Source organism: Colossoma macropomum, unplaced genomic scaffold, assembly GCF_904425465.1.
Source record: "Colossoma macropomum unplaced genomic scaffold, Colossoma_macropomum, whole genome shotgun sequence".
NCBI lineage: Eukaryota > Metazoa > Chordata > Actinopteri > Characiformes > Serrasalmidae > Colossoma > Colossoma macropomum.
In genome coordinates this window covers 24145842-24171763 of record NW_023494810.1, presented here as the reverse complement: position 1 = coordinate 24171763, position 25922 = coordinate 24145842, and the positions used below count along the sequence as shown (strand labels likewise).

Genomic DNA, 25922 nt, shown 5'->3' with positions numbered 1-25922 from the left:
TGTGTGTGTGAGTGAAGAAGACACAAACAGGATGCCTGGTTTTACTTCTTCCTGTTTTGGATGTTCTGGATATTTCTCCCCCAAAGACCTTGACCGTTACTGTGGCCATTCAGAAACTCCAGTAGTATATTTCACAGTGTATTGTGCTGTTACTTCAAATCAAGAAGAGGAGCTTGAATCTGTTCTCCACACTTTATGAAATATTTTCAAGAAAAGGCTGAATTACATTTTAAAGGACTCATCATGTTTTGAAGCAGTTTGAAGTACTCCGTAAACATTGTTAAGGTTCCTAAATGTACCACTGTCCATGCAGTCCATATATGGTCTAGCTAAGCTGAGCTGCAAAAACATGCCTGTTTTAAATTCATTGTTTCTGTGATGTCAGAAGAACCAACTCATTTACATATATGCACCTATTCAGCCTGTAACAGTTTTATCCTGCCCAATCATCCAAGAGAGATCATTTACATACAGTCAGGTCCATAAGTATTTGGACAATGACACAAATTTTGTAATTTTGCCTCTGTACACCACCAGAATGGATTTGAAATGAAGCAGTCAGGATGTGATTAAAATGTAGACTTCCAGCTTGAATTCAAGGTATTTATTGAAAATATTGCCTTAACCATATAGGAATTACAGCCATTTTTTACATGGTACCTCCATTTTTACAAGTAATTGGACAAACTAACAATTATAAATAATAATTATAAATAATAAAGGATTATTTTTAATACGTGGATGACTAAATCCATGACTGCCTGAAGTCTGGAACCCGTATATGTCACCAAATGCTGAGTTTCCTTTCTTGAGATGCTTTGCCAGGGCTTTACTGCAGCCACCATCAGTTGCTGCTTGTTTGTGGGTCTTTCTGCCTTCAGTTTTGTCTTCAGTAAGTGAAAGCATGCTCAGTTGGGTTGAGGTCAGGTGACTGATTTGGTCATTTAAGAACATTCTATTTATTTGCCTTAAGAAGCTCTTGGGTTGCTTTCGTGGTATGTTTTGGGTTATTATCCATCTGTACTGTGAAGTGCTGTCCTATCAGTTTTGGAGCATTTGACTGAATCTGAGCAGAAAGTATAGCTCTATACAATTCAGAATCCATCCTGCTACTTCTATCAAGAGCCACATCATCAATAAACACCAGCGACCCAGTTCCATTGGCAACCGTACATGCCCATGCCATTACACTGCCTCCACCATGTTTGATAGATGATGTGGTCTGCTTTGGATCATGAGCCCTTCCTTTCCTTCTCCATACTTTTCCCTTCCCATCATTCTGGTATAAGTTAATCTTGGTTTCATCTGTCCACAAATCTTGTTCCAGAACTGAACTGGCTTTTTTAGATGTTTTTTAATGAAGTCTAATCTGGCCTTTCAGTTCTTGAGTGTTACCAGTGTTTCGCTTCTTAAGGTAAACCTTCTGTATTTACATTTATGAAGGCGTCTCTTGATTGTAGATTTTGACAGTGATTCATCAACCTCCTCTAGAATGTACTTGACTAGATGTTGTTAAGGGTTTTTCTTTCATTATGGATTAAGTTCTACGATGATCCGCTTCAGTTGTCTTCCATGTTCCTTCAGGCCTTTTGGTGGTGTTGAACCCATCAGTGCATTCCTTCTTTTAAGAATGGACCAAATTGATGATTTGGCTACTCCTGAAGTTTCTGCTATCTCTCTGGATTTGGGTTTTTTGGCCTAATTATGGCCCCCTTCACTTGTATCAACACCTGTTTGGACCACATATCGAGAGTTCCTATGAAGAGCTACCAAATTTGGAATCAACTCAAGACCTTTTATGTCCTTAATTTGTCATGAAATAATGAGGGAACAGGCCACACCTGGCCATGAAACTGCTTATCAGTCAACTGTCCGATTACTTTTGAGCCTGTGCAAATGGAGGGACTATGGGGAAAAAATGTTTTTGTTAACCCCCTTTGAATTAAAGCCGAAAGTCTACACTTCAATCATATTTTGATTGCTGCATTTCAAATCTGTTGCAGTGGTGTACAGAGGCCAAATTACAAAAATTGTCTCTGTTCATATACATATGGACCTGACTGTATGTCAGTCTTAAAGGCTCAGCAACAAAAACAGCCTTTTTATTTCAAAGGGATAAAGAGATGTTGGAAAATGGTCATGTAAAAATGAATTATAGTCAATTTTGATCTATAAAACCACACAAAAGTGGAACTGAGGGGACAGGGGTAAAATAAATTACAAGAAAAATGTAGGATATGGGCCCTTTGAGACAAAAATAAATGTAACTGACAAGTCAGTGCTCTTTCAGAATTGATTAAAATAGTGCTGATTCTCTCTCTCTCTCTTTCTCAGGTGCTGTTGTGGCCTTGCTGAACACATACATGCACTCCTTGACTGGATTTTTAAGTAGAGCTTCCACAGTGTCACAGAAAGGTGAGTAAAAATTTGATGTTTCTTCAAGTAGTGTACTTGGCTGCTGTTTATAATGCTGGGTCAGGTTTTTTGATTTACATGCTGATCGCCGTCACTTTGTGAACACAATCAAAATTGCTGTCTGGCACTGTAATTGCTTACTAACATATAATTGGATTGGTGCCCATTACAAGATAAAATGCAAACAAAGATCCTTTTTATATACAAGTACAACCTGTATAATGGAGCTGTATGTAGAAACTGTGCAACTGTATGCTGAGGAGCTTTAAGTTTGACTTACTCCCCTTGGGCCAATGTTACAGAATAACTCCAAGAAAACAAGAAGGTCTACAGGAGATCTTTTGTTCCTTTTTATTGTTCTGCAATTTATTAATTATTCCGTGGTCATTTCCTGTTGTAAATGTAATTTATTCATCTGCTACCAAATCATCAAACCATATGACTGGTTAAATGGATCAGTGCTAGTCAATGCTAGAATGTCATGTTATTAACACGCACACAAATGATTTTGCTGTAGAATAAATTGCCAAATCTGGCCTAAATTGTGTACATGTTTCTATGAAAACACAAATTTTGGATCAGTTTGGTATAAGCTTATAGTATTAAAGGGTCCATATCACGTAAAACCCAGTTTTTCCTGTTTTAAATAAGAGTTTGATGTAGAACGCAAACAAAGTTTAAAAACATACCGTTCAGTCCCCAGTTTGAACAATTCATATGTGGAAACTATGCTGCAAAACACTTTGCTGTGATGTCACGAAAACCAGCGTATTGCTGTTGTCGGAACAAAGCTTTACAGGAAAAGGAAAAAAACTACTTATAATGTAAGTCAATGTAACCAGACTTTTTTCCAAGTCATTTTGGCCATTTGTTTTGGGCCATTTATCATGACATTTTTAGATAATGTAAAGGGCCACAGTCGTTTTCAAAATATGTCAAAAAGTGAAAAGCACCAAAAATGGACATCCGAGGTTTTGTCCTGACAGCAGCGATATTTACATAGATATACCCACACAGCATATATATACCAACAGCAGTTTAGCCCTGCCCATTTATGTTGAAGCTGTAAATAGTGCTTTTTAAAGGCACAATGCAGGGCAGTCAATTAGAACAGAGATCATTTACGTGTATTAGTATTAAACACATGGGTATGGTTGTGCTGTTATCTGGACACCTCATCTTAGTATGCAAATAAGACATGTTGGGGAAAAATAAATTGCATCAATCAAATCAACTGGCAGAGTATGTTAAATTACATGCTCCCAGAATATAAAAATGACTCACCATATTAATCGATTAGCCCTTCTGCTAACTGCACACAATGAACCTCTCTTTGTTAAACCTTCCATGTTTTATTTATAACAAAATGAACTTTTCATTAGCATATTTGAACAGTATTACTTCTATTAATATTAAAGCATTAAATTAAAAATGTAAAAAAGTGAAATGGCAAAAAAGTCCCTAGTCAGAGCTCAACTGTGTGTGTTTGTGTTGCAGGATGTGAAGAGGAGCGGAGTGGATGTCATCATTCTACACTACTGCAAAAGTGAGGATGAGGGAGAAGGAGGATGAGAGGATGGGTGACTAGAGCTGTGAATTGCTAGGAGAGAGAGGGGAAAAAGACTTTGAGAATGTGTGTGATACACAGATGTGTGTGTGTGTGTGTGTCGGTACTGTACATGTCTGGGCAGGCATTGCAGTATGTTGCATAACGTGGCTGTTTCGTCCTGCAGTTTGGCTCGGGAATGATGAGCTCATACAGGAATGTGTGCCTCTGTAAGAAAAAGGGAAGGGTGTGTGTGTGTGTGTGTTTGTATGTGTGTGAGTGAGAGTGTGTGTGTGTGTGTGTGTGTGTGTGTGAGAGAGTGTGTGTGTGAGAGTGTGTGCGTGAGAGTGTGAGAGAGGCTGAGGGGAAAGGCGTGTGACCTGATGGCCCGATCTTGGAGGTTTCCGCTGAACTCTGAGAGGGGTCAGTCAAACATGCACACCCGAGAAGCTGGACCAGGCTGCAAGAGAAGGTCAGAGAAGAGAACACTGTGGAAGAGGAGGGAAAGAAAGAGAAAGGGCTGCTGAGGTGATAAAAATTCTGTATGAGGTGTGCAGACAAGAGAAAGAAATAAAACTGAGAGAGAGAGCTTAAGGCGGAAGGAGGAAAATGAGATAGATGGAGGGAGAAAGAGGTGTGTCCATGGAATCATAGTAAACAACAGAATAAGGCATGTGCATATTTTGTTTTTGAGCATTTTCAGGACAAACATCTTGCAACCAGAGGGGAAAAAAAGACCAACCTGCAATACCAGTAACAAGACAAGCAATATAGTCCTGACTTTGTAATAAATAATGTTTGTAATTTAACAAAGAATTTTTTTTAACTGAAAGTGCTGCTGACAGGTGGTGATAATTCTGTGTGCAGAACAGAGCAAAAGGAATAAACATTAGAGAGAGAGGAGGGAAAGAGAGGAAGGAGGAAATTCAGGAGGGAGAGAAGAGAGAAAGAATGGAAAGAGGAAGGAGGAAAGTCGTCTAGAAGCGGAGAGAAAAAGGTGTGTCTGGAATGATAGTAAACAACAGAATAAAATGTGTGTTTGGGTGTGTGTGTTTGTGTGCATTGGTCTGTGTGTGTGTTTGCCTTTGTGTTTGTCTCTGTGTCTGTCTCTGTATGTGCTTATCTGTGTGTTTTTGTCTATATATGTGTCTGTGTGTGTTTTTGTGTTGTCTATATGATTGTGTGAATCTTTGTGTTTGTCTGCATGTAAATGTGTATTTGTGTTCATCTGTATTTTTTTTGTGCATGTCTGTGTGTGTTTGTGTGTGTGTTTATGTTTATGCATATGTGTGTTTTTTGTGTGTGTGTCCGTTGTTTGTGTGTGTCTGCATGATTATTAGTATTTATTTATTTATTTATTTATTTATTTTACCAGAAGGGGCAAAGCCATTTCTTTTTGGTTACTTAGGTCAAGATTATTGTTTGGTTTATACTTAGGCGTAGAACTTTCTATGCCCCTGCCCCCGTCCCTGCCCCAGCATGAGCCCCTGCCCCCGTCCCTGCCCCAGCATAAGCCCCTGCCCCCTTTGTCTCAAGATTAATAATAATGCCCTTTTTTTAATGCCTCTTAATACTTGTGCTGCTGTGTAAGTCCAGAAACGTACTTAACGCAAGTACACAAACACAAATGACAGCGCCCAGCCAGCGCATTGCGAACACCCGGCCCGTCTGTACAAATTCTCCATGCATTCTTACGTTGCTCTGGTGGTTCAGCATTTAGGACTCAGGGTGGCGATAGAGGACGAAAAGAACAGGCTTTACTTTCCAACAGTCGCAACAACTGACAGTGGACAGTAGAGAAGTTGTGTTGCGATATCAGTTGCGATGTGACATGTGAGAGCAGGCACAGTTTAGTTGCATCGGTAAAATTACGAAAGGTCTTTAACAACACCTGCCTGATTGCACAGTGCTGCTCATTAAAGTTCGTGTTTACATACTTCTTAGCAGAGATTCCAGCCAATAAGGGAAAAAAACAAGGCATAAAATGTCTCCAGTGCAAAAAATATAGCACATTTGATATGATGTATTTGTTTTTTCCAGTATGTTAAAGCTGCACTATGTAAAATTTGCTTGTTAAAATTAAAAGAAGACGCATTACTGAGTCAGGAGAAGAAAAATACATGCTGGAATATGGTGTCTTTGCAGTGCTGCGAGTCACTATATGTTACCATATAAAGAGGCATCGAGTCGGATTCTGCAGGAGTTTTTCTGCACCGCGTCATACGTCTTTATGAATTAAAGTCACTTGCACAGGCTTATTAAGAAGGTTTGCCTTGATGTTTAAGATTTTTTTTTTACAAATTTGGATTACAGAAGCAAGGCTAATGAGGGGGATGTGGTGTGTGAGGTTTCTGGATTTTTTAAAAAAAGAACAACACCTCAAAATTGAAACCATGATTTTGCAACATACATTAACGTAACATCAATGTGCTAGTAATAAACAATGCTGCCTGTCACAGTTGCCTAAAAACGATACAAATAAGTGGTTAAATAGAAGTTAGAACACCACTAGAGTTATCTCAAAGTTAGGACAATACTGAGGAAATTTTGTCTAGTTAGGCCAGGGGTCGGCAACCCAAATGTTAAGGAGAGCCATTTTGTCCTTTCAATAAAAATCAAACCACCTTGGGAGCCACAACATTTTATATCCATTTTACCATCCTGGCTGTAAATATGTCTCAGTATGTGCTGATGTACTATTGTAGGCTAAAAGATATAATAGTAACGAAAACGCAGACTTACTTTCCTCTGCTTTAAGCTTCAGCTCAGCTAAGTGATGCTTGATGTCCGTTTTAAATCTTTCTCTTTGCCTTTTTCTTAGCTTCTAGCTAGGCAAGATTGTTTTCTGAATTTCAGGGTTAAAGGTTGGAGAATTAGCAGTTGTAAGCTACATTAGCTCCAGCGTTTAAGACCGTAAAACTGTGTTAGAGTGATCAGCAGAGATTTCTTTTACTGAGGATTATTTTATTTTACCTAAAAATCTAATTCTGCTGTGGAGCCACAACAGAGCATTAAAAGAGCCGGATGTTGCCGACCCCTGAGTTACGATGTTTCTGAAATACTTAAAAACTGTTGTTCTATATTAGCTTTTGTCCTAAATTCAATCTCAACTGAAGTTGTCAAGATGACTAAACAGATTTCAGAGTTAAGATTTTTCTGTAATACAGCTTTTGGCTCATAGCTCTTTGAATGGGGAGAGACCTTTCAAACTGAAAATAAAAGGCTTAATATTTTAAAAGCATATTTGAAATCACTAATAAAATCTGACAAAAACAGCATAAATAGTTTGTTGCGTTTGGCTCAAATATCGCACAAAAACATGATTTTTCAGCTTGTTCTGGCTGCTGCTCATGCGCATATCTCCACAAGAGCGTGGAGATGGAGGGTTTCACACTTGCTGCTTAAACAGCAAGCTCATTGGCTTATGGTATTGAAGGGCGGGGCTTTTGTTATAAGCAATCCCATTCTTATTTCAACCAGTGACCTGCCTCCTTCTTTATAACAGCTCTGTTTATACTCAACAAAGATATAGGGGTCAGAAGAAATAAATAGAAATTGTGCACAACAGATGACATGTTTAGGTTTTTTGCATATGACTGTAAGTAGAAACAGAGATGATGTTGTGCGAGGATCTTGCAGGCATTTGTTTCACCATTGCTGATAAAAGGTGTTGATGGTTTAAAGGAAAGGCTAGAGCTTTTTTGTATTTTATTAAATATTGGTTCCTGGCAGTTTTCATACATTGTTTTTTAATGATATTGATTCCTTTGACACTGGCTCATTATGAGAATATACACCTTCTCTTTGGACTACAGCAGGGTATTGACCCACTCCATACTGCAGAGACACACACACGCGCGCACACACACACACACACACACACACACACACACACACACACTGAACGAGGGATGACCCATTTCTCCTGGGGCCCTGGTTCAGTCCATCATCAGTGTATATACTCTCTCTCTCTCTTTTTCTCTCTCTCTCTCTCTCTCTCTCTCTCTCTCTCTCTCTTTCTCTCTCTCTGCTGCGGCTGAGGCCTGGAACATTCCACGCATTCAGCTGAATGTGGAAATCCTCAAAAATAAGCTCTCAGTCTTGCGCACACACACACACACACACACACTTTCTTCATTCACGTTGTCATGAAAGTGTGAAAAGGGGCAGAACTTTCCAAGGTGTGCAGTGAGTAGTGTAAGGGTCATATGTAGTACTGTCAGAGTCGGTACCCAAAGTTCATTCATTCAGGAATGTGTGCGCATGCGTGTACAGTGCTGAGCACAGAAAAAGAGACTAATCTTAGTCTATTTAATTTCCAGTCATTAAGTACAAGTTATTCATTTTTCAGGAGATATTTCTCAAGAAATTAGATATGATGATCCACTTGCAAAAGAAGTAAAAGAAGGGGGAGTTTAAAAAAATAATTTAAAGCCCTAAAATGAATCTAATAACCATGCAAGACCTGTTAGAGAGAAGAGAAAATCAAGCCCCACTCTTGCTTCAGATATGAAAAAATCCAAGTGTTTCTGTCCATCCTACTGTGAGAAACTCAGCGCTGTGAGTCTGAAAGGATGTGTAGCTGTCAAGAAGCCATTATTGAGAAAGGAAAAGAAGAAATGTGCAAATCGAACAAAGCAGATTGTTATTGCTGGTGTTCTCAAAACCACCCCAGACCTCAACATCACTGGAATGTGTTTGGGATTATTTGGATTATGGGAAGCAGAAAAGTGCAACCAACTCCTAAGACAGAACTTTGGAGGTGTGAAAAAATATCCCTGCAGATTTCTTTAAAAAACTGAAAGCAAGTCTCCTGAAAAGAATGAAAACTGTAATAAAGGCAAAGAGTGGACACAATAAATATTGAAGTCTTTGATATATAGTTGAGGTAATAGTTCTGTGTAATGTTCTGTTAAATAATGTTTTGTGTATTTTTCCTGGTACTGAAAAATGAACAATCTGTACTTAATGACTGTTTTGACTAGAAATGAAATGAATGAATGTGCTCTGTGACTTCTGCACAGTACTGTATACAAGAATAAAATGTATCAAAAATGAATCTTATCATGAAATCTGTTCTATCCTTACAGTATTATTCCGGATGAAAGTGTCACCATGTTTAACTTGTGTATCTGTAACTAAGCAGTTGAGAATCGTGTGTGTGTTTCAGGTGCTGATATGTGTTGAAGATGAGTGGAGTTGGAGAGAACTCTCTGGAGCCGCTGTGCTCTGACCGAAAACGCAAACTCTCCACATGTGACACACCTGGACTGGGGTAAGTGTATGTGTGTGAAAAACGCATGTAAATTAGAAATGCGTGATTGAAATTGCCGAATTTTTGCTTCAGTTGGCCAATTTTAAATAAATTTTGCATAATTATTATGTATTACATAATATGTGACTTATTGTGCTAAAAAACTATTCACCTCTCACTTCTAATGCATTTAATTTAAAATATTTTTTCGTGTAAGAATTTAAAATGCCGGTTTGGCTCATTAAAGGGCAAATAATGTTACTTATATTGTGACTTCAGCCAGTAGAAAGTGCTGGATACGTATTAGCATATACATAGTATATTTCATGTGTTCATTTAGCAATGACAGTGTTTGGTTTAAGAAATAAAAAGGTCAATTTGGCTATAAAGAAATCTGAATCTGCCATAAACATTCATGGTAGATGCATCCCTAGTGTAAATCACTGACCACGCAGTGAGTCGGTTATGATTCTGTCAAAAATAATGTATGGCAACATGAAATCTCTTATATTCTCTACAGTTTGATTTAGTTTGTTTCTTTGGTACAGTTCGAAATTAATTTTAAAAATACACTGAATATATAAATGTGACGAAGAACTATTTACAACAAATGTTACAGTTTACTGTAGAATATAGATTAAAGCAGTATATTAATCTTTTTGGGGGATATTATGAAAAAAGCCAGATAATGACCTTATTCCTCAGTACTAATGAATTGTAGCATCAATGCAATGGAAAACTGATGCAGTTTAAACAACAGGCAGGCAGTATGACGATATTTATCATTATGGTAATAAATTGTCACAATATTTTTTTTCTGTGCATATTCTCACAGCGTTGATGGTATTTTTTTGTAGTAAATGTGTGATCCACACATTTGTCTTTCAAATTTCAGGAAAACTAAGAATTGTGATGCATGTTGTGTACCATGAAAATGTCTTGAAGTATCATGATATTATATTATTGCATACTTTGAACTGATGCATCAAGAGGCCTTTTTGCAGCCCTAGAAACGAGCTTTATACCAATCATGTTCTGTTACCTTTTGCTAACATCTACCTGTCATGCGTGCGTGTCTTTCTCCAGGTGTGATAAGCGTCGGAGAGAGCAGGAGTGCAAGTACATTGAGGAACTGGCCGAGCTGATCTCTGCCAACCTCAGTGACATTGACAGCTTCAATGTCAAACCGGACAAATGCGCCATCCTTAAGGAGACAGTGCGGCAGATACGGCAGATCAAAGAGCAAGGTAGAAGCACAGCTGCAGCTTTATTTCACTGTGCTTGTCATTAGTAATCAGGAGAATGTTAAAAAAAGTCCTGAAAGCCAGTGATTGTGTGCAGTGCTGCCATCTGGTGGTAGGGTGCAGCACTTAACTTGTGCAGCTGTTTATACAAATATGTTTGTACAATGGTTATTTTGTTTTGTAATTCAGTTTTAGTAACTGCACTACATTAAAATATAAATGCAACATTTGTGTGTTGCATGTATGTTTTCAGTATACTTATAATTTCAGTAGCTACTTATTAAATATTATGTCACAGACGTTTGGTTAGATTTGTCTGTCACTATCTCTCCTTTTTTTTCCCCTTTTTGGAGAACTTTTTAGTGATTTGTCTGTGATTATTTGTTGCGACAAGTCTTTGGTGTGTTTTGCAGGAAAAGGCTCATGTGGCGACGACGATGTCCAGAAGGCGGACGTGTCCTCTACAGGTCAGGGGGTCATTGACAAGGACCATCTGGGCCCTCTACTATTACAGGTGAGTCATATGAAAGATTATTAAGGATATCAGTAGAGCATATGCCTTTTCTGATTGTTTGAGAGATGGACAAATACAAAAGAAAAAACATAAGCTTTGTTTTGAAGACAGAAGAATTCAATTGAAAGTGGTCAGTGCAAATATTACAGCTTACCACATAGACAAAGCTAGTTATAACAGTCTGAGGGGCTAGTTGTAGCATTTGCTCAAAAAGCGTGATAAGTTGGCACAAAATTTATTTAGTACAGTTCTGTTTTGTCTGAACTATGTCAGATGTCCACCCTAAGTGTCTAAAAATGTATGCAAGAAAATAAGTGTTAGTATAAAGAGACTGTGTGTCAAACACTGGGAGATTTATTTTTGACTACAAGCTATTTATTTTATTCATATGGCATCTATAGTATGTTTTTGTTGAATCTGTCAATAAAAAGTTTACTCATGAATTTATAAGGAGGATATGGAGGTCTCTCAGTGTTTACATTGGAAGGCTTAGTCGTAACACCATTTTAAAGCGCAGAAGTTGTACTTCAGCCTAGCTAATTCTTGCTGTTAGTTGTTTATATTCTTTAAAATGTTGCTTTGTTACAGCTGCCAAGACGGTGGTTAAAATAATATAGGTGTAGATTCTGTGGTTTATATATAACTCAGTAATTGAACAACACTTAAAATTATATGAAAACTAGCAGTCGTTATTGCTATTGGAATATGAGAAAGTGGTTAGAAGTCACTTTGAGTTTGCATTCAGGCAGATGTAGTTTACACTTATTGCAGTGTTACTCCTATGCCTGAAAAAATATATGTTTTATATCAGAATTGCAATTTTAAATATTGGTTATATTATCAACAATGATGTCTTAGTTTAAAAAGGGTGTTGTAAGTCTGACAGTCTGACAACAATTCTGGCATACAGGCTTTTATACTATGTATTTCCTCTGCAACTCTTTGTATATCTGCTAATACAGGACATAAACAGCATGGGGAAATTTAACCTAATAACATGAAGTTTGTGATTTGCCTGCAAATGAGTTGACCAATCAAAAGCAACCAAACACCCATGTGCTGTGCACATGACAACACAACCAAAACTCTGACGCACTATGTCCAGTGTTTAAGCCTCAAAACAGTAAAGGTGTATAATGTAGTGTTCTTGGTCAAAATAACAGGCCTGGACATTAATTTATAGAAAATAATCGCAATAACAATATTGGTCAGAATACTCACAATTATATATTTTCCCATATCGGTCAGCCCAAGTTGCAACGCTACACCTGTGCATATCATTATTTGTTAATTGTGTGGTATTTCTGAAATCTTATTTTGCAAGTGTTCTCTTCTTTTGCACTTTATTATTAACTTTGTTTATTGCCGACTTACGAACACAGAGCAGTACCCAATACAAATACAATTTGTTGTATCTCAAATGAAGCTTTCCAATTCTAGTAACAGTTAAATAACAACTCCCTCTGTCTTTCTGTCTCTCTGTTTCTCAGGCTCTGGATGGGTTCCTGTTTGTGGTGAATCGTGAGGGCAACATTGTTTTTGTGTCTGATAATGTGACTCAGTACCTGCAGTACAAACAGGAGGAGCTCATCAACACCAGCGTCTACAACATCCTGCATCAGGATGACAGAGAAGAGCTCCAGAAAAACCTGCCCAAAGCCAATGGTGCACAGCTTTCCATTTGCATCCAGTTATTTAGTCGATGCTTTTAGCCAAAGTAACTTCTGTTAAACTCCTCAGCAAAGGGGTCTCGAACTGAGATTATCTGGGAGCCACTAGCCAAGTGGTCTTCTCCAAGGCGGTCCAGTTCAAAAAATGCAGGGGGAAAAAAGCAAATGTGAATTTTAACTACATAACATTCACTTTGGACTTAACTGCAGAATTATATGGGACCCTTGTTGTGGTAAATGTGGTGTTCCTGCTGAATTGTGAGTGAAGCTTGAGAGCAGATGAATCATTCCCGTTTGAAGATTCTTTTCATTTATGAATTCTGATATGTGGTATCTACCATTGTCATGAATGAATCCACGGGGGCAGACTTAAGTAACTATCTGCATAAACTAGAATAGTAGCTAAGTTAGTTATAGCTAAATTATATTCATGTCTGCTCTCTGTGCAGCGTTGGGTTTTTTGTTTGAATGCTTCCTCTTCCATGCAGCATTCTGTTTTTGCTTTTAACAGCCTACATTGATTTTATGCAGCTTATGCTAGATAATCAGCCACGATTATGCAGTTATTATTCTTAAGGCTTGCTATTTAATAACTGCTTTAAATTATTCGTTAACTACTGTGAAACTGATATGCAAGTTATATAACTATGAGATTGAATTCACATGTGGGCCCACTTATAGGCCTTTGCAGTTTAATGGGTTAATTAGCTATTAGAACAGTGCTGACTGATGTATGTATGCGTATAGGACCTAATGGCATTTCGTGGGCTGGGGACGCCTCTCGCCAGAAGAGCCACACCTTTAACTGCCGCATGCTGATGAAGTTTGGACATGGAGGTCCTGGTGGAGAGGAGGTTGCTGGCAGGTCGCGTTATGAGACCATGCAGTGTTTCGCCCTCACACAGCCTAAGGCCATGATGGAGGAAGGGGAAGGTGTGACCCTGCTTCACGCACATATGCACATACACTCACACTTGCACTAGACTGCACAATTTTATTTTATTTTTTTTGGAATAAAGTGTTTTCAAATGTAATCCCCAAAGTGTTGTGGTAATTTTTACTACTGAACTTGAATAACAGCACCCAAAAAAGTAAGCATACAGCACTGTTAATAGTGGCCAAAGTCTTTTTTTTCCCCTCTTATTTTTCCCCGCTCACTAAGTTTTATGGACAATATTAGATGTGGCCATCCCTATCAACTACATTAGTTAGGTCACTGCAGTGAAAAACTAAAGAAACAAACTCCTAATACCACACATAGCTTATTGGCTACAGACAGGCTTATACGATCACTGTTTCACCTCACAGTTTCTGTTTCACCCTATTTAAAAAGATGTTGTATGTTTCAGACCTGCAGTCGTGTATGATCTGTGTGGCACGAAGAGTGACTGCAGTGGAGCGGACGGAGAGATTCACCACCAGACACGAGCTCTCAGGTGAGCATACTGTCTCTTGACCCCTCACAGTGCCGGCTTTTTAAGCAACCTGTCAGAGAAAAGATCCGTTAAGGCACAGTCACACTGCGCAAATTTCCCCAAACAGCAAATTTCCGCGAGTGAGATTGCATTCATTTTAGTGTAATTCTCTGAGATGAGAGCTGTACTGACCTCTGAAAGGGTGCTTTGTTTAAAAACGGTCCACCTCTTATAACTTCAGTGTGAATGGGTGGGGCTAAACTGCTGTAGGCTGAATAGGTGGATATATTTAAACACACTGGTTTCTGTGAGATCACAAAAACTGTTTCAAAACTTTTTGCAGCGAAGTTTCATATATAGAATGTATAAACTGGGGAGTGAACAGTACGTTTTGAAGCTAGTACTTAGATTTTGTATCAAACTTATTTCAAGATTTCATAGAAGAGAGGAAAATTTAGTATTTTCATGATATGGATCTTTTATCCAATGTCTCAGCACGATATGTAAACTTTCTCCAGTGTCTAAGCACAACAGTTTTTTGGCTACAGATCAGTGTGCTGCACTGTGTTCTCGAGTAAATGATGATGTTTATATTATTACCTTCCCTTTATTGTCATTACCCTTTATAGTTAGCAAGTTAGCTAGCTTACTAGATGCACAGGGAGATTTTTTTTGTCAGCAATCTTCCAGATCAGCTTCTGTCACACCCATTTCTCAAGGTGATGTCAACTGCGCATGTCCAGAGTGACTGTAGCTATAAATTGTGATCATTGCCTTTAAAGGATAAAATGTTAAAATGTGAGTTTTTTTATGACTTTGTTTGTAAATATGTGTGTGTGTGTGTGTGTGTGTGTGTGTGTGTGTGTGTGTGTGTGTGTAATACAGGCAAGCTGATTGAAATAGAGCAGCAGAATACATTACATACCACCATGCGCCCTGGCTGGGAGGATCTGGTGCGCAGGTGTATGCAGATGTTTCTCAATCGCAGTGAAGGCCAGCCCTGGTCCTACAAACGGCATTACCAGGAGGGTATGTGCTTTAGTGCATGTGTTGCAGTGTGTGCTGGAAGGTGTTGGGTGCAGAGTCAGAATTTTTGCTGGTTATTTGTGAGAGTTACGTGGAAAAAACAGAAGCAGAGCGGTTGTGAGCGTGGTGCACATTCTGATATACATTCATACATATGTTAGGGTTGGACGGTCTCCTCTTTTTGAATACCTTCAAACTATCTGCAAATAATACTGCAGTATATGGTAGTATATAGTATACAGTATAAAGGTATAGTAAGTGATGCAAAAGCTGCTTAATTTTAAAATCTAAAAAAAGAGTACTTCACTTACATGGTCACCATATAAGTGAACACTGCACAGTTTAAGGCATTATTCAATGAATGTCAGACCATCTATCTAATAATTACCAAATGTTAAACTGTTGTGAACTAGAGAGAGGAGCTGATTGACATTAGCTTTTTTGGCATGATAACAGCTCTGCTCGCTAAAGAAACATATTCCCTTCTGGCTAAGTAAAGCTAACTGGCATAGTGATAACAAGATGATGGACCAGCTGTGTCTCAGCAACTGAAACTTCTTCCCAAATTTTACAAGGATTCAAATCTCCAGAAAGCAGCTCAAACGGGCCTCAAACTGGGCTAAAAATATCTAAGTTGTATGTGGAAGAACTCAAGAAAGAAATCAGTTTTTTTACCCTCTGCAGTGGCAGATTTTGTTCATATGATAAAGAAGAAAGATATTATAAACAATTAATGTAATGACACAAAATAATCAGTGGTTACAGTACAGTAAATAAGTGTGGCAAACAATTTAAATGATAAAGGCAGAGAAGGTCAGTGTTTCTTTTCTCTATTCTGTTACATTTAATACTCTTAAAAACATTTAATGAATTTAATAACTTTCGGTTACAGCAATTCTGTGCTATTTAAACACCAGTAGCTAATCAGACTCGTGTTCTTGAACTCCTCAAGGTAAACAGCCAAGATAAATATTTTAATGGTAGACAGTGCTGATGCGCAGTTCTCAATCTCAAGCCGAGACCACAGTATCACTAGTGTGGGAGACTTTGTGGGAAAGTCACTCTCAAATCAATAATAAAGACTGTGTACTTTTGTGACAGTCATCCCAAGACCCCCAAACCTATTTGACTTAATTTTGCACCAGTTCACAAGAACCTGTGTATGTGTAATTCTACATGTGCAGCAGCAGTTGTACTTTCAGTAAACCATATGTGCAGCAGTTGTCACTCACATTCACAAAAAAAAAGTAAAAATTTCTCAGTGTATTTTCACTAATGTCTACCTTAAAACTGGCAGAACATCCAAACTCTTTTCAACCTTTCGCCTTATTTTAGTGTGCTTTAAGACCAGGACCTCTATATCCATCAAGTCAACAATGAAAAGTTCACTGTTGACCTGAGGAGCCCTTTTCCTGACTTCATTCCCTACTTTGAAGTGTAAAGTGGGAAATGTACTACTGTCTACTATCTAAAAGTCATTAATGCTCCTTTCTCTCTCCCTATTTCTCTGTCTAGCTTACCTACATGGTCGAGCAGAGACTCCATTGTATCACTTCTCTCTGTCAGACGGAACACCAGTAACAGCACAGACTCGCAGTGAACTCTGCCGAAACCCCAACACCAACGATCCACTCACCTTCCTTTCAACTCACCTATTGCAGAGGTTTGTTATCTTGACTCATATTGTCCCTTTAACAGAAATATCAGGGTGCTATATTCCTATTTGTTATAGACGTATTGCACTTACCTCTCATTTTGTTATAATATACATAATTATCTCCCATTCTTGTTTCCTTACTAAACACATAGTATACTTCACACTTCTTATTAAAGACATAGTATACTGCCCACATGCTAGTAATTTTGCACTTGTTAGTGCTCACACTGTGTATTACATTATAGATGTTAGTTGCTCTACTAGGATACCTTTTGTGCTTTTTTTGTACTTTTCCACCTTTTGATCACTTCTTTAGTGTACTTCCTTTGCGTGCATTAATTTACTGTGCATGTTGTACATGTTTATTTGGTAATGTGTTAGTTGTAGAATGCTGTACTCTCTTCCCTCACTCTTTTTTCCCGCTCTCTTATTTTATGTTTTTAGGGAGCAGAACAGCTACAGGCCAAACCAGGGAGGTGTAATGCGGGCCCAGGGGATAGGAGGTGCCAACCATAATTCCCAAATGAACATGGCTCCTGGTGGGCAGATGGGCATGGGCAGTGCCAGAGGCTACGGCATGAATGACCCAGGGCATATGGGACCCAGAGGAGGCCCCATGTATGGACCTGGCAACAGAATGAATCAGATGAATTCAATGCACCAGATGAATCAAATGAACCAGATGAACTCTATGAACCAGATGGGTGCAATGAATCAGATGAATCAGATGAACCAGATGAATCAAATGAACCAAATGGGTTCTATAAATCAGATGAATCAAATGAATCAGATGAATCAAATGAACCAGATGAATCAGATGGGACACCCAGGAATGAATCAGCACCAGCAACACTTCCACGGTGGGGGGTATGGCCTAGGCATGACAAGTCCATCCCATAGCAGCCCAGGTATGAATCCCTCTCAGCAGAACATTATGGGTTCTCCACGGATACGAGGAAGCCCCAAGATGGGAGCCAGCCCCTTCTCTCCAGGAGGTATTTATATATATGTACTTTATATAAATTTACATATATATCTCCTTTATTTAAACTAAATTTATGCAAATTATTTGGACTGTAAGGATCAATGTGATATCCAAACATGATGGAAATACATAGATTTTTTTTTTCAAACTAAAACTAAAATGTATACATTTTTAAACAGACAAAACTGAGGAATAAGCCAGGCCTAAATAGGCAGTAATGTTGTCTTCTTGGTATAGCCTGTCCAGTCATTAGTGCTAATTAATCAGAAATTAGTGCTTGATTAGTCTAGCAGTTAAGAGTTCTCCACTGACATCTGTTTCCCAAGCAATTTCACTTCAAAATGCATTTCCATTGCACTATGCCTGTCTGTCCAGGCAATACATTGCCTACTATGCTGTTGTGCAGTTATGCTAGTGGTGGTTACTAGCTTCCTTTCATCACTAGCCACATATAACATGTCTGGTCGAGCCAATCCTTTTTGTTGTATACGTTACTATATTTGTTGTTTGATTGGCAGGTATGCATTCTCCCATGGGTCCTGTGAGCATGGGTGCCAGTACTGGCTCCTCAGGTCCACCAGGTGGCAGCACTTTTTCAAGCAGCTCACTCAATGCCTTGCAGGCCATTAGTGAAGGAGTGGGCTCTTCCCTCCAGTCTGCTCTCACGTCCCCTCCACACAAATCCGACAGTTCCCCCAGCATCAACTCCACTCAGTCCAGTCAGCCGAACCAGTCCGGGGCAAGCAAAGGCACTAGTACTGGCGATTTGAAAAGCCCCGGTGTTGCTCACAGCTCGGGAGCCGACCAGCAACAAGCTACTCCATCTGAGACCGCAATGGATAAGCCAGATAGCCAGTCCAGTAAAGATGGTGGACCCGGGGCCGACAGCAGTCGGAGGGCTGCAGACGGAAAGGGCCATAAGAAGCTGCTCCAGCTGCTAACATCCCCACCAGAAGAGCTCACACTGGCAGCAGGAAGTGGCGGACCTCCTGGCCATGCTTCCACACCCATGGGTATAGATTCAAAAGAACCAGGCGGCTGCATGACCAGCCCTACTTCCACGGGTGTATCTTCATCGTCTTCAGCTTCGTCATCAGGACAACAGGGTTCTGGATGTGTGTCCTCTACTGGCTGCATGGGAGGACACCTCTCGTCCCACTCACTGCAGGAGAAGCACAAGATCCTCCACAAGCTGCTGCAGAATGGCAACACCCCGGACGATGTAGCCCGCATCACAGCCGAGGCCACAGGGAAGGTCAGCCTGGGTTCCGACCATCCGGGCACGGAGAGCACCGGCCCAGAGATAAAGCAGGAGCAGCATAGTCCGAAAAAGACACACGCTCTGCTCCACTACCTCCTGAACAAGGACGACTCCAAGGAGCCCAACCTTGGTGAGGGCAAGCCAGGACTGGATGAGCTAGAGACTCGAGGTGTTGGTGTGGGGCCTGGGTCAGGAGTCACAACCTCTAATTCAAGGTGTCAGGATGCCAAAATCAAGATTGAGCCGTCTGATGAGGTACATGAAAATTTAAGCGGAATCAGACACCCTGGAGTTCGAATCATTCAAAATTACATTATTATGTGTCTTCAATTCTACTTCGGTACCTTTTTGATTAACTAATAGTAGTGGAGTTTATGTGAAAATGCCAGACACCTTTACTAATACAGCCCTCTTTTCCGTTCAGCTGGAGAGCCTGGAGAGCATTCTTGGAAGCCAGACGAAACCTGGTTCTGGAATGTTTGCTGATTCTAGACCTGGAAGTGGGTCAGATGGAGAAACCAAGAAAGGGAATGGACCCAACAACACTGCACATGGTAAGACCTGATTCTCATTTGACATTAACAGTGTGTACAGAACATAACCAAGAGGCTTAGTAATATTGTAAGTTTTGACTGTTGGGAATGTGTAATGTATAGTGTTTATTGTGATGACAATACCTAATTTTCGGTGTAGATCGAGATGGTGGAGGAATGGGGCCAGGAACTCGTGTGCCCTTTCAGAGGGCAGCATCTATGGACAGTAAACCGCTCAGTGGGGCAGGAGTAACGGGCAGGAGAAGTGCCCCTTCCTCTCTCATCAAACAGGAGAGCTTGGACAGCCATATCGGCATGGGTAAGGCGCAAAGTCAGTTAGTCTTATCAAAGCTATACTTGCACACTTTCCCCTTTCCTTGATCAGCCAAGACTTGTTTGGTGTCCGAGGTTTGGTTAATTAATTTTAGAGACTTTTCAGCGATAACAAGTATAGCTAATAAAAATCAGACATTTATAACCTCCTAGTAGCATAATACAAACATAGCATCTCAAAGTTACTTTAAACTACGTTGAGCTGTAAAGTAATCTCAAAGGACTTGTATAATTTTTACCACTGTAGTTACATTCTGTTATCTATAAAAATGGACAGAAGAATACATAAACAAAAGAAGAAAGACAAAAGGCAGCATCTTGAATCCTGAATTTTTAACCATGGATTTATTTATATTTTATTCAAATTTATACAAATGTAGTTTTATGAAAACTATCATGTTAAGAATGAGTTAAATAACCACAAGCAAAAAACCAAAAAGTTTATTCACAGATGATGAAAACTTTGTGTATGTGTAATTCAAATCTTGAAACAAGTTATTTATGATGCATTTCACTTCCTTAAAGTGTTCTTTCGGTTCTGTTTAATCCTGCGTTATCCATGTTTTCATCTTGTCCACAGGAGGTCCCAACAGGCAAATGGGCATGAATCAAATGCCACCCATTATGGGGTCAGGTGACTGGAGGATGCAGGGCCCCAGTGGCAGCCCAGGGGGCTCCAACGGTCACCCTGGTATGGGCTGCCCAGGTGTGGATCCAAATCCCAAGGGAATGATGGGAGGTCCATTGATTAACAGATCCAACAGTGTACCTGCTCCCAGATCCATGCTACAGCAGCAGCTAATGGACATGGGTATGTTGCAACATGCTTGCATGTTTGTGTATGCAAACATTGCAGAGGCCTGATTACTGATCGTAACTTTGAGGACACAGGAAGAATAGCATATTATTTAATATCTTACTGAGGCATTTTTAAAATTGTGTAAGCTTCGAACTGATCTTGTATATTTAATGGCTCGCTCTGTGCAGGTCCAAATGATATGGGTATAGGTGTCAATGCATTCAGAGGGCATCCGCACCCCCCTCGATCTCCCTCATGGCCTGACTGCGGGATGGGTCTGGAGGGAGGTCACAATGCTAACAGGTACGAGTAAACAGAGCAATTTTAATAAAATCCAGTTTATCTATACAGTCATATGCAAAAGTTGGAACACCCCTGGTCAAATTACCTGCTTTCTTGATTTTTCTAAGTGACAATAAGTTAACACGTCCCCTACAGAGGACACACAAATATGGCATTTTCCTGCAAAATTGAGTGCACATTTTCTGTTTATTTCTAAAGGAAATAACTAGTAACTTACCCTCTGGTTTCTTGTATGCAGCATGCCGTTTGGCAACCCACTGGATGATCTTCTGGTTCCTCCAGCAACCAGTGAAGGGCAGAGTGATGAGCGGGCTCTGTTAGACCAGCTGAACTCTCTCCTCAACAACACAGACGTCATCGCCCTGGAGGAAATTGACCGGGCGCTCGGGATACCGGACCTAGTCAGCCAGGTTGGAGGAGAACATTGATGTTTACCTGCGTCGTGTGTGGATCTTAGGATTCATACACTGGAGATATTTAGTTTGTAATATTAGTGGTGCATGGAAAAAGATAGGACAGGGGTTTCCAGCTGTGGTCCTGGAGGGCCTTAGTCCCAGCAAGACCAGCTAAGACCAGCACATTGACCACTGAATATAGTGCGTTAGACTGCAAGTTAGTTGTGGTTGTTTTGTCATATACAATTCAGGCATGTTTGGTTGCTTCTGATTGGTCTAACTCATTTACAGGGCATTTACAGGCTCAGTGTCACTAGGTTAAATTTCCTCAGTTAAAACTGGACAACATTGTTGATAGTGGAAACATTACTGTGGTGATGGCATTAGCATTGAAACTTAGTTATTTATCAAAGTAGAGCTTTAGTGGTGTTGATTGTTTATTTAAGGTGGAAAAGTCAGAAATATGCACAGTTCCGTTCCTTTTTGTTGCATATTTTGTAGAATTTAACACCCCTTTCTTAATCTCTTAATTTTACCGTTCATTCTAGCCTTATAAATCTTACCACTGATAATGTGCTAGCATTCCATTAATTTAAACTACATCACACTCTGTCTCCTCTCTTTGCAGGGCCACAGTGCAGACCAACCGTCGACTCCCACAGACACCTTCCCTGGCCCTGACTCAGCCATGGGTATGGACCCTAAAGCCATGTATGGGGCAGGTTACCCAGATCCCCCTTCCATGGGCATGCAAGGAGGCTATGGGCCCGGACCCAGCCCTGGTCCTGGTGCTGGTCCTGGCCCTGGCCCTGGCCCTGGCCCCGGCCCCGGCCCCGGCCCCATGCAGGGCCACCCTGGGCCTGGCTTTAACCCCATGATGGCTCAAATGGGCGGGATGGGGGGCATGCACCCCCGCGCTGCTATGATGCGTCCACGAATGGTGAACGCAACTAAGCCTCTCAGATTGCAGCTTCAGCAGAGGCTACAGGGACAACAGGTGAGAGTTCATGCAAGTTTGTTCCTCTGTGATTCTTAATATTGGGTCAGTGTTTTATCTTTTATTCCTGCATATAATGATATAAACAGTGGTGGAAAGTAACTACTCCCACTGTTCTTGAGTACATTTTTTACTAGCAGCAGGTTTTTTTTTTAGTGTAAGTAAATCATATTTTCATATTTTAATTAGATCACATTTTACTTTTGAGTTTACCTTTTTAGTTCATTTGTAATAAAGTATTCAACTGTTTTGTTTCAACTTTTTAGCTAATTTTTTAATTAAGTCGCTGAAGGAGAAAAGTCTTTTCACAGCCTGATGAAGGAATTGGCAATTCATTTAACTTTGTTATTTTGGAAAAGCAAGCACAACTGCTCTTCATTAAATATAAAGCTGTTGCTTAAATGTCATACTGTGAGTGTCTGTTAGTGAGCTCATTTAACTAATGTAGACTAACAATAATCAGATAATCTAAAGGATTTTAGGTAGAGGGTGAAACATTGAGCACTGGATCTAACGAATATTAATGAATACTGAAATTAATAATGAAGTTCTGTATTTGTATTTGAGTTATTTTCTTATTTACTACTTTTATTTGTATTCTAGTGAATTATCGCTTCAGTAGCAGTGTTGTTATGTATTGATTTTCTTAGAATTTCCAAGGCCATAGCTACAGTTCCCAAAAGCTGGTAAATGTAATGATACATGGTAGAATTCATGTTAAGAAGAATAATTGTATTACAACACAAACATGCTATATTGGTATCAGCATATTGCACTGCCACTAGACCTGTCAGAACATAAAATATTAGCTGATGATTAATTTTGATTAATTTAATTGTCTTTTTTGTTCATTTTATGCAACTGTTAAAGTGTATAAAGCAGCTAAATCGGCTGATAAGCTGTCTTGTGTTCTAGCTACCTTTATTTTGCTGTGAACTCCAGGTTGTACTGACAAAAAATGTTACATTGCACTGTGAACACAATAACAAGTGTCTACAGTTTCACACACACGTGTAAAGCCAGCCAAAACTTTTACATTTTCCTTCAGACTGTGTAAATATGAGACAAAAACACTTGTTCTGCAAGCATACCTGCTTATCTAGCTAATAAACACCCCCTAAACATGTTGTAGCAACCGGTTAAAAGTTAAAACTAAACTGTCCCACCCTTTTCTTTTTCTGCTTATTGTGATAAAAATGTATTATTTATTGCGGTCAGATTAAGTAATTTAGATTATCTCAGATAATTGAGGTTATCTTAAAAATTGCAATCAGACGATGATGTAGTCATTGTGATAGAACCTAAATGCCATTGTATTTTCAGTCATAATAATGATTTGAAAAGCACTTACAACAAAAAAAATGTGGGTAAATGGGGGAATGGGTGGTCTGTGTTAAGTAATGCTAAATTGTGTTATTTTGCAGTTTATGAACCAGACCCGACAGGGAATGGCAATGAAGATGGAGAATGCACCTGGAGCAAACCCTGGAGTGAGGCCTGGCATGCAGCCCGGCATGGGGGGACAGGTACTTTACTATTCACTGCTTAAATCAATGAAGAAAGCCCAGTACAAACACTCTAATCTGGGTGCCTGGCTACGGATGAAGTGAAAAGCCATTTACGTTTAGCAGCAGATGACTCTGACATGCTGAAACTAATAGTGGAAGTTATTCTTAGTTGTTTTATGGCCATTTGTACATGCTGTTGGGCTTTAAGTTTAATGCCCTATGCCTTATGCCTGGCTTATTGACAGCACCCCACTCTCTCTCTCTCTTTCTCTCTGTCTCAGCCTGGTTTTCTGAATGCTCAGATGATGGCTCAGCGGAGTCGAGAGATGATGACTCTGCAGATGAGGAGGCACAGGATGATAATGATGATGCAGCAGCAACAGCAGCAGCAGCAGCAGCAGGCTGCTTCTGGAGGCTTCAGCCCCCCTCCCAACGTCACCGCCCCTACAGGCATGGACAACCCCATGGGAGGAGCCTCCATGAACCAGCCGGGCCAGCAGCCGTTTAACTATGGTGCGAACTATGGTGGGTTAAGATATGTTTAAATCGATGTCTGGGCATAAATCAGATTTTCACAATTTCCCTTTTTTAAAACATCTAAAAAAAATCTGCAAAACTGACAAACATTTTAATAATATTCAGGCTTTAAAATCAGTGTTAGGCCTGTTTTCAGCTATGCTGTGCACTTTTGTCTGTTTTTACTGATAATAGTGCGTCACTCAGTTCAAGAAACCACATAAGTTAGTCTGATTTTCTTTAGAAATTGCACTATAACGTGATGCAAAGCAAAAGTGTGATTATGTGTAGCTCCAGTGCAAAAGTAAAGATGCAAACCTGCCAGACACCAAACATGTCTTGGCTCATCAATAGTATTTGGGGAATGGGAACATTTTAATTATTGTTTTGCAATTGTTGTGTTTATATGCTCTGTAATGAGGTTTAGAGCAAGAAGAAATAAAGGAAATCAGCCAAAACATAGTATATGACAGCTGAAAAAATTGGTTGCAAGTTAATTGAAAGATTTATACATACAAAAAATACTTATAATAAAAACAAATTAATTGTGTAAATGCAGGGATGGGCCAACAAGGGGACCCTTCCTTCGTGGGAACTGGCAATAGCCCTCCTAATATGATGCCTGGCCGCATGGGAGGCCCTCAGAATCCCATGATGCAACAGCACCCTCAGAGCGGCCCCATGTACCAGTCAGCAGAGATGAAGGGCTGGGGACAAGGAGGCATGCCCATGAACAGGTGAGTGGCCTATGATAAGGTGTAGCTACATGACCCATGAAGTACAGCTCTTAAACTCAGTCGTCTGCCTGTTTTTTTTTTTCTTAATCCAGTTCATACCCTCAGCAGCAGCAGCATTTCCCCCAGCAGGGGGCGCCATCGCAATATGGAGGGATGATGATGAACGGGGCCATGCAGGCAGGAGTGAACGGGCCAGGACAGATGCCTCCGATGCAAGGGCAAATGGGCATGAATGCCATGGGCATGGGTCGCATGCCACTGGGACCTGAACAGGTGCACCGTGTCAATTAATAACATGCATTAATAGCTCTTTCTGTATAACTGCTTCCTTGCTTACCACGAAAACATATCCAACTTAGATCGGAGTTAGTTAACTTTATTGTCCACAATAGACTTTATTTTTTTTTCATTATTTAAAATGTTTATATATATATATATATATATATATATATATATATATATATATGTGTGTGTGTGTATATTATTAAGGCTTTGCCTTAATATTACAACTCCCTGTAATATTTCTAATCTGTGGTTAGTTAGAAAATGTATACAATAGAAAAAATGCACTTAATTATAGGCTGTACAAACAGAACTAGACACATTACATACGTTGAAAACCTTTGCCACTTTTCCTTTCTGCTATCCTGCACTACCAGAACACAGTGTGAGCTGACTGACAGGCTATGGTTTCGTAGTTCTTGCTATAGGTTTGTCTCGCAATAATGAAATGATAAAATGGCTAAAACTTCCTGAGAAACTGGCCTATAGGCTTCTTTTATTGTAGCTGTATTTGTACTGTTATTTTGCATTA

At 39.7% G+C, this 25922-nt stretch overlaps 1 protein-coding gene across 3 annotated transcripts in view; it reads left to right on the top strand.

Moving 5' to 3' along the window:
* ncoa3 (nuclear receptor coactivator 3) overlaps positions 1 to 25922 on the top strand; it is a 65114-nt gene that overhangs the window by 37915 nt on the left and 1277 nt on the right. The window contains exons 2-23 of one of the 3 annotated variants that reach the window (XM_036559269.1): positions 2335 to 2415; positions 3913 to 3961; positions 9132 to 9236; positions 10302 to 10462; positions 10873 to 10973; positions 12464 to 12638; positions 13391 to 13576; positions 13993 to 14079; positions 14944 to 15087; positions 16600 to 16747; positions 17186 to 17736; positions 18245 to 19242; positions 19412 to 19541; positions 19681 to 19839; positions 20434 to 20664; positions 20841 to 20955; positions 21194 to 21365; positions 21979 to 22347; positions 23772 to 23873; positions 24137 to 24368; positions 24931 to 25108; positions 25201 to 25381. In XM_036559269.1, coding sequence (XP_036415162.1) covers positions 9151 to 9236; positions 10302 to 10462; positions 10873 to 10973; positions 12464 to 12638; positions 13391 to 13576; positions 13993 to 14079; positions 14944 to 15087; positions 16600 to 16747; positions 17186 to 17736; positions 18245 to 19242; positions 19412 to 19541; positions 19681 to 19839; positions 20434 to 20664; positions 20841 to 20955; positions 21194 to 21365; positions 21979 to 22347; positions 23772 to 23873; positions 24137 to 24368; positions 24931 to 25108; positions 25201 to 25381 — 4506 coding nt within the window. In that variant the 5' untranslated portion in view covers positions 2335 to 2415; positions 3913 to 3961; positions 9132 to 9150. Of the gene's footprint in view, positions 1 to 2334; positions 2416 to 3912; positions 3962 to 4814; positions 4959 to 9131; positions 9237 to 10301; positions 10463 to 10872; positions 10974 to 12463; positions 12639 to 13390; positions 13577 to 13992; positions 14080 to 14943; positions 15088 to 16599; positions 16748 to 17185; positions 17737 to 18244; positions 19243 to 19411; positions 19542 to 19680; positions 19840 to 20433; positions 20665 to 20840; positions 20956 to 21193; positions 21366 to 21978; positions 22348 to 23771; positions 23874 to 24136; positions 24381 to 24930; positions 25109 to 25200; positions 25382 to 25922 lie in introns of those variants that run through there. The other 2 variants (XM_036559267.1, XM_036559268.1) reach the window with 2 other exon arrangements.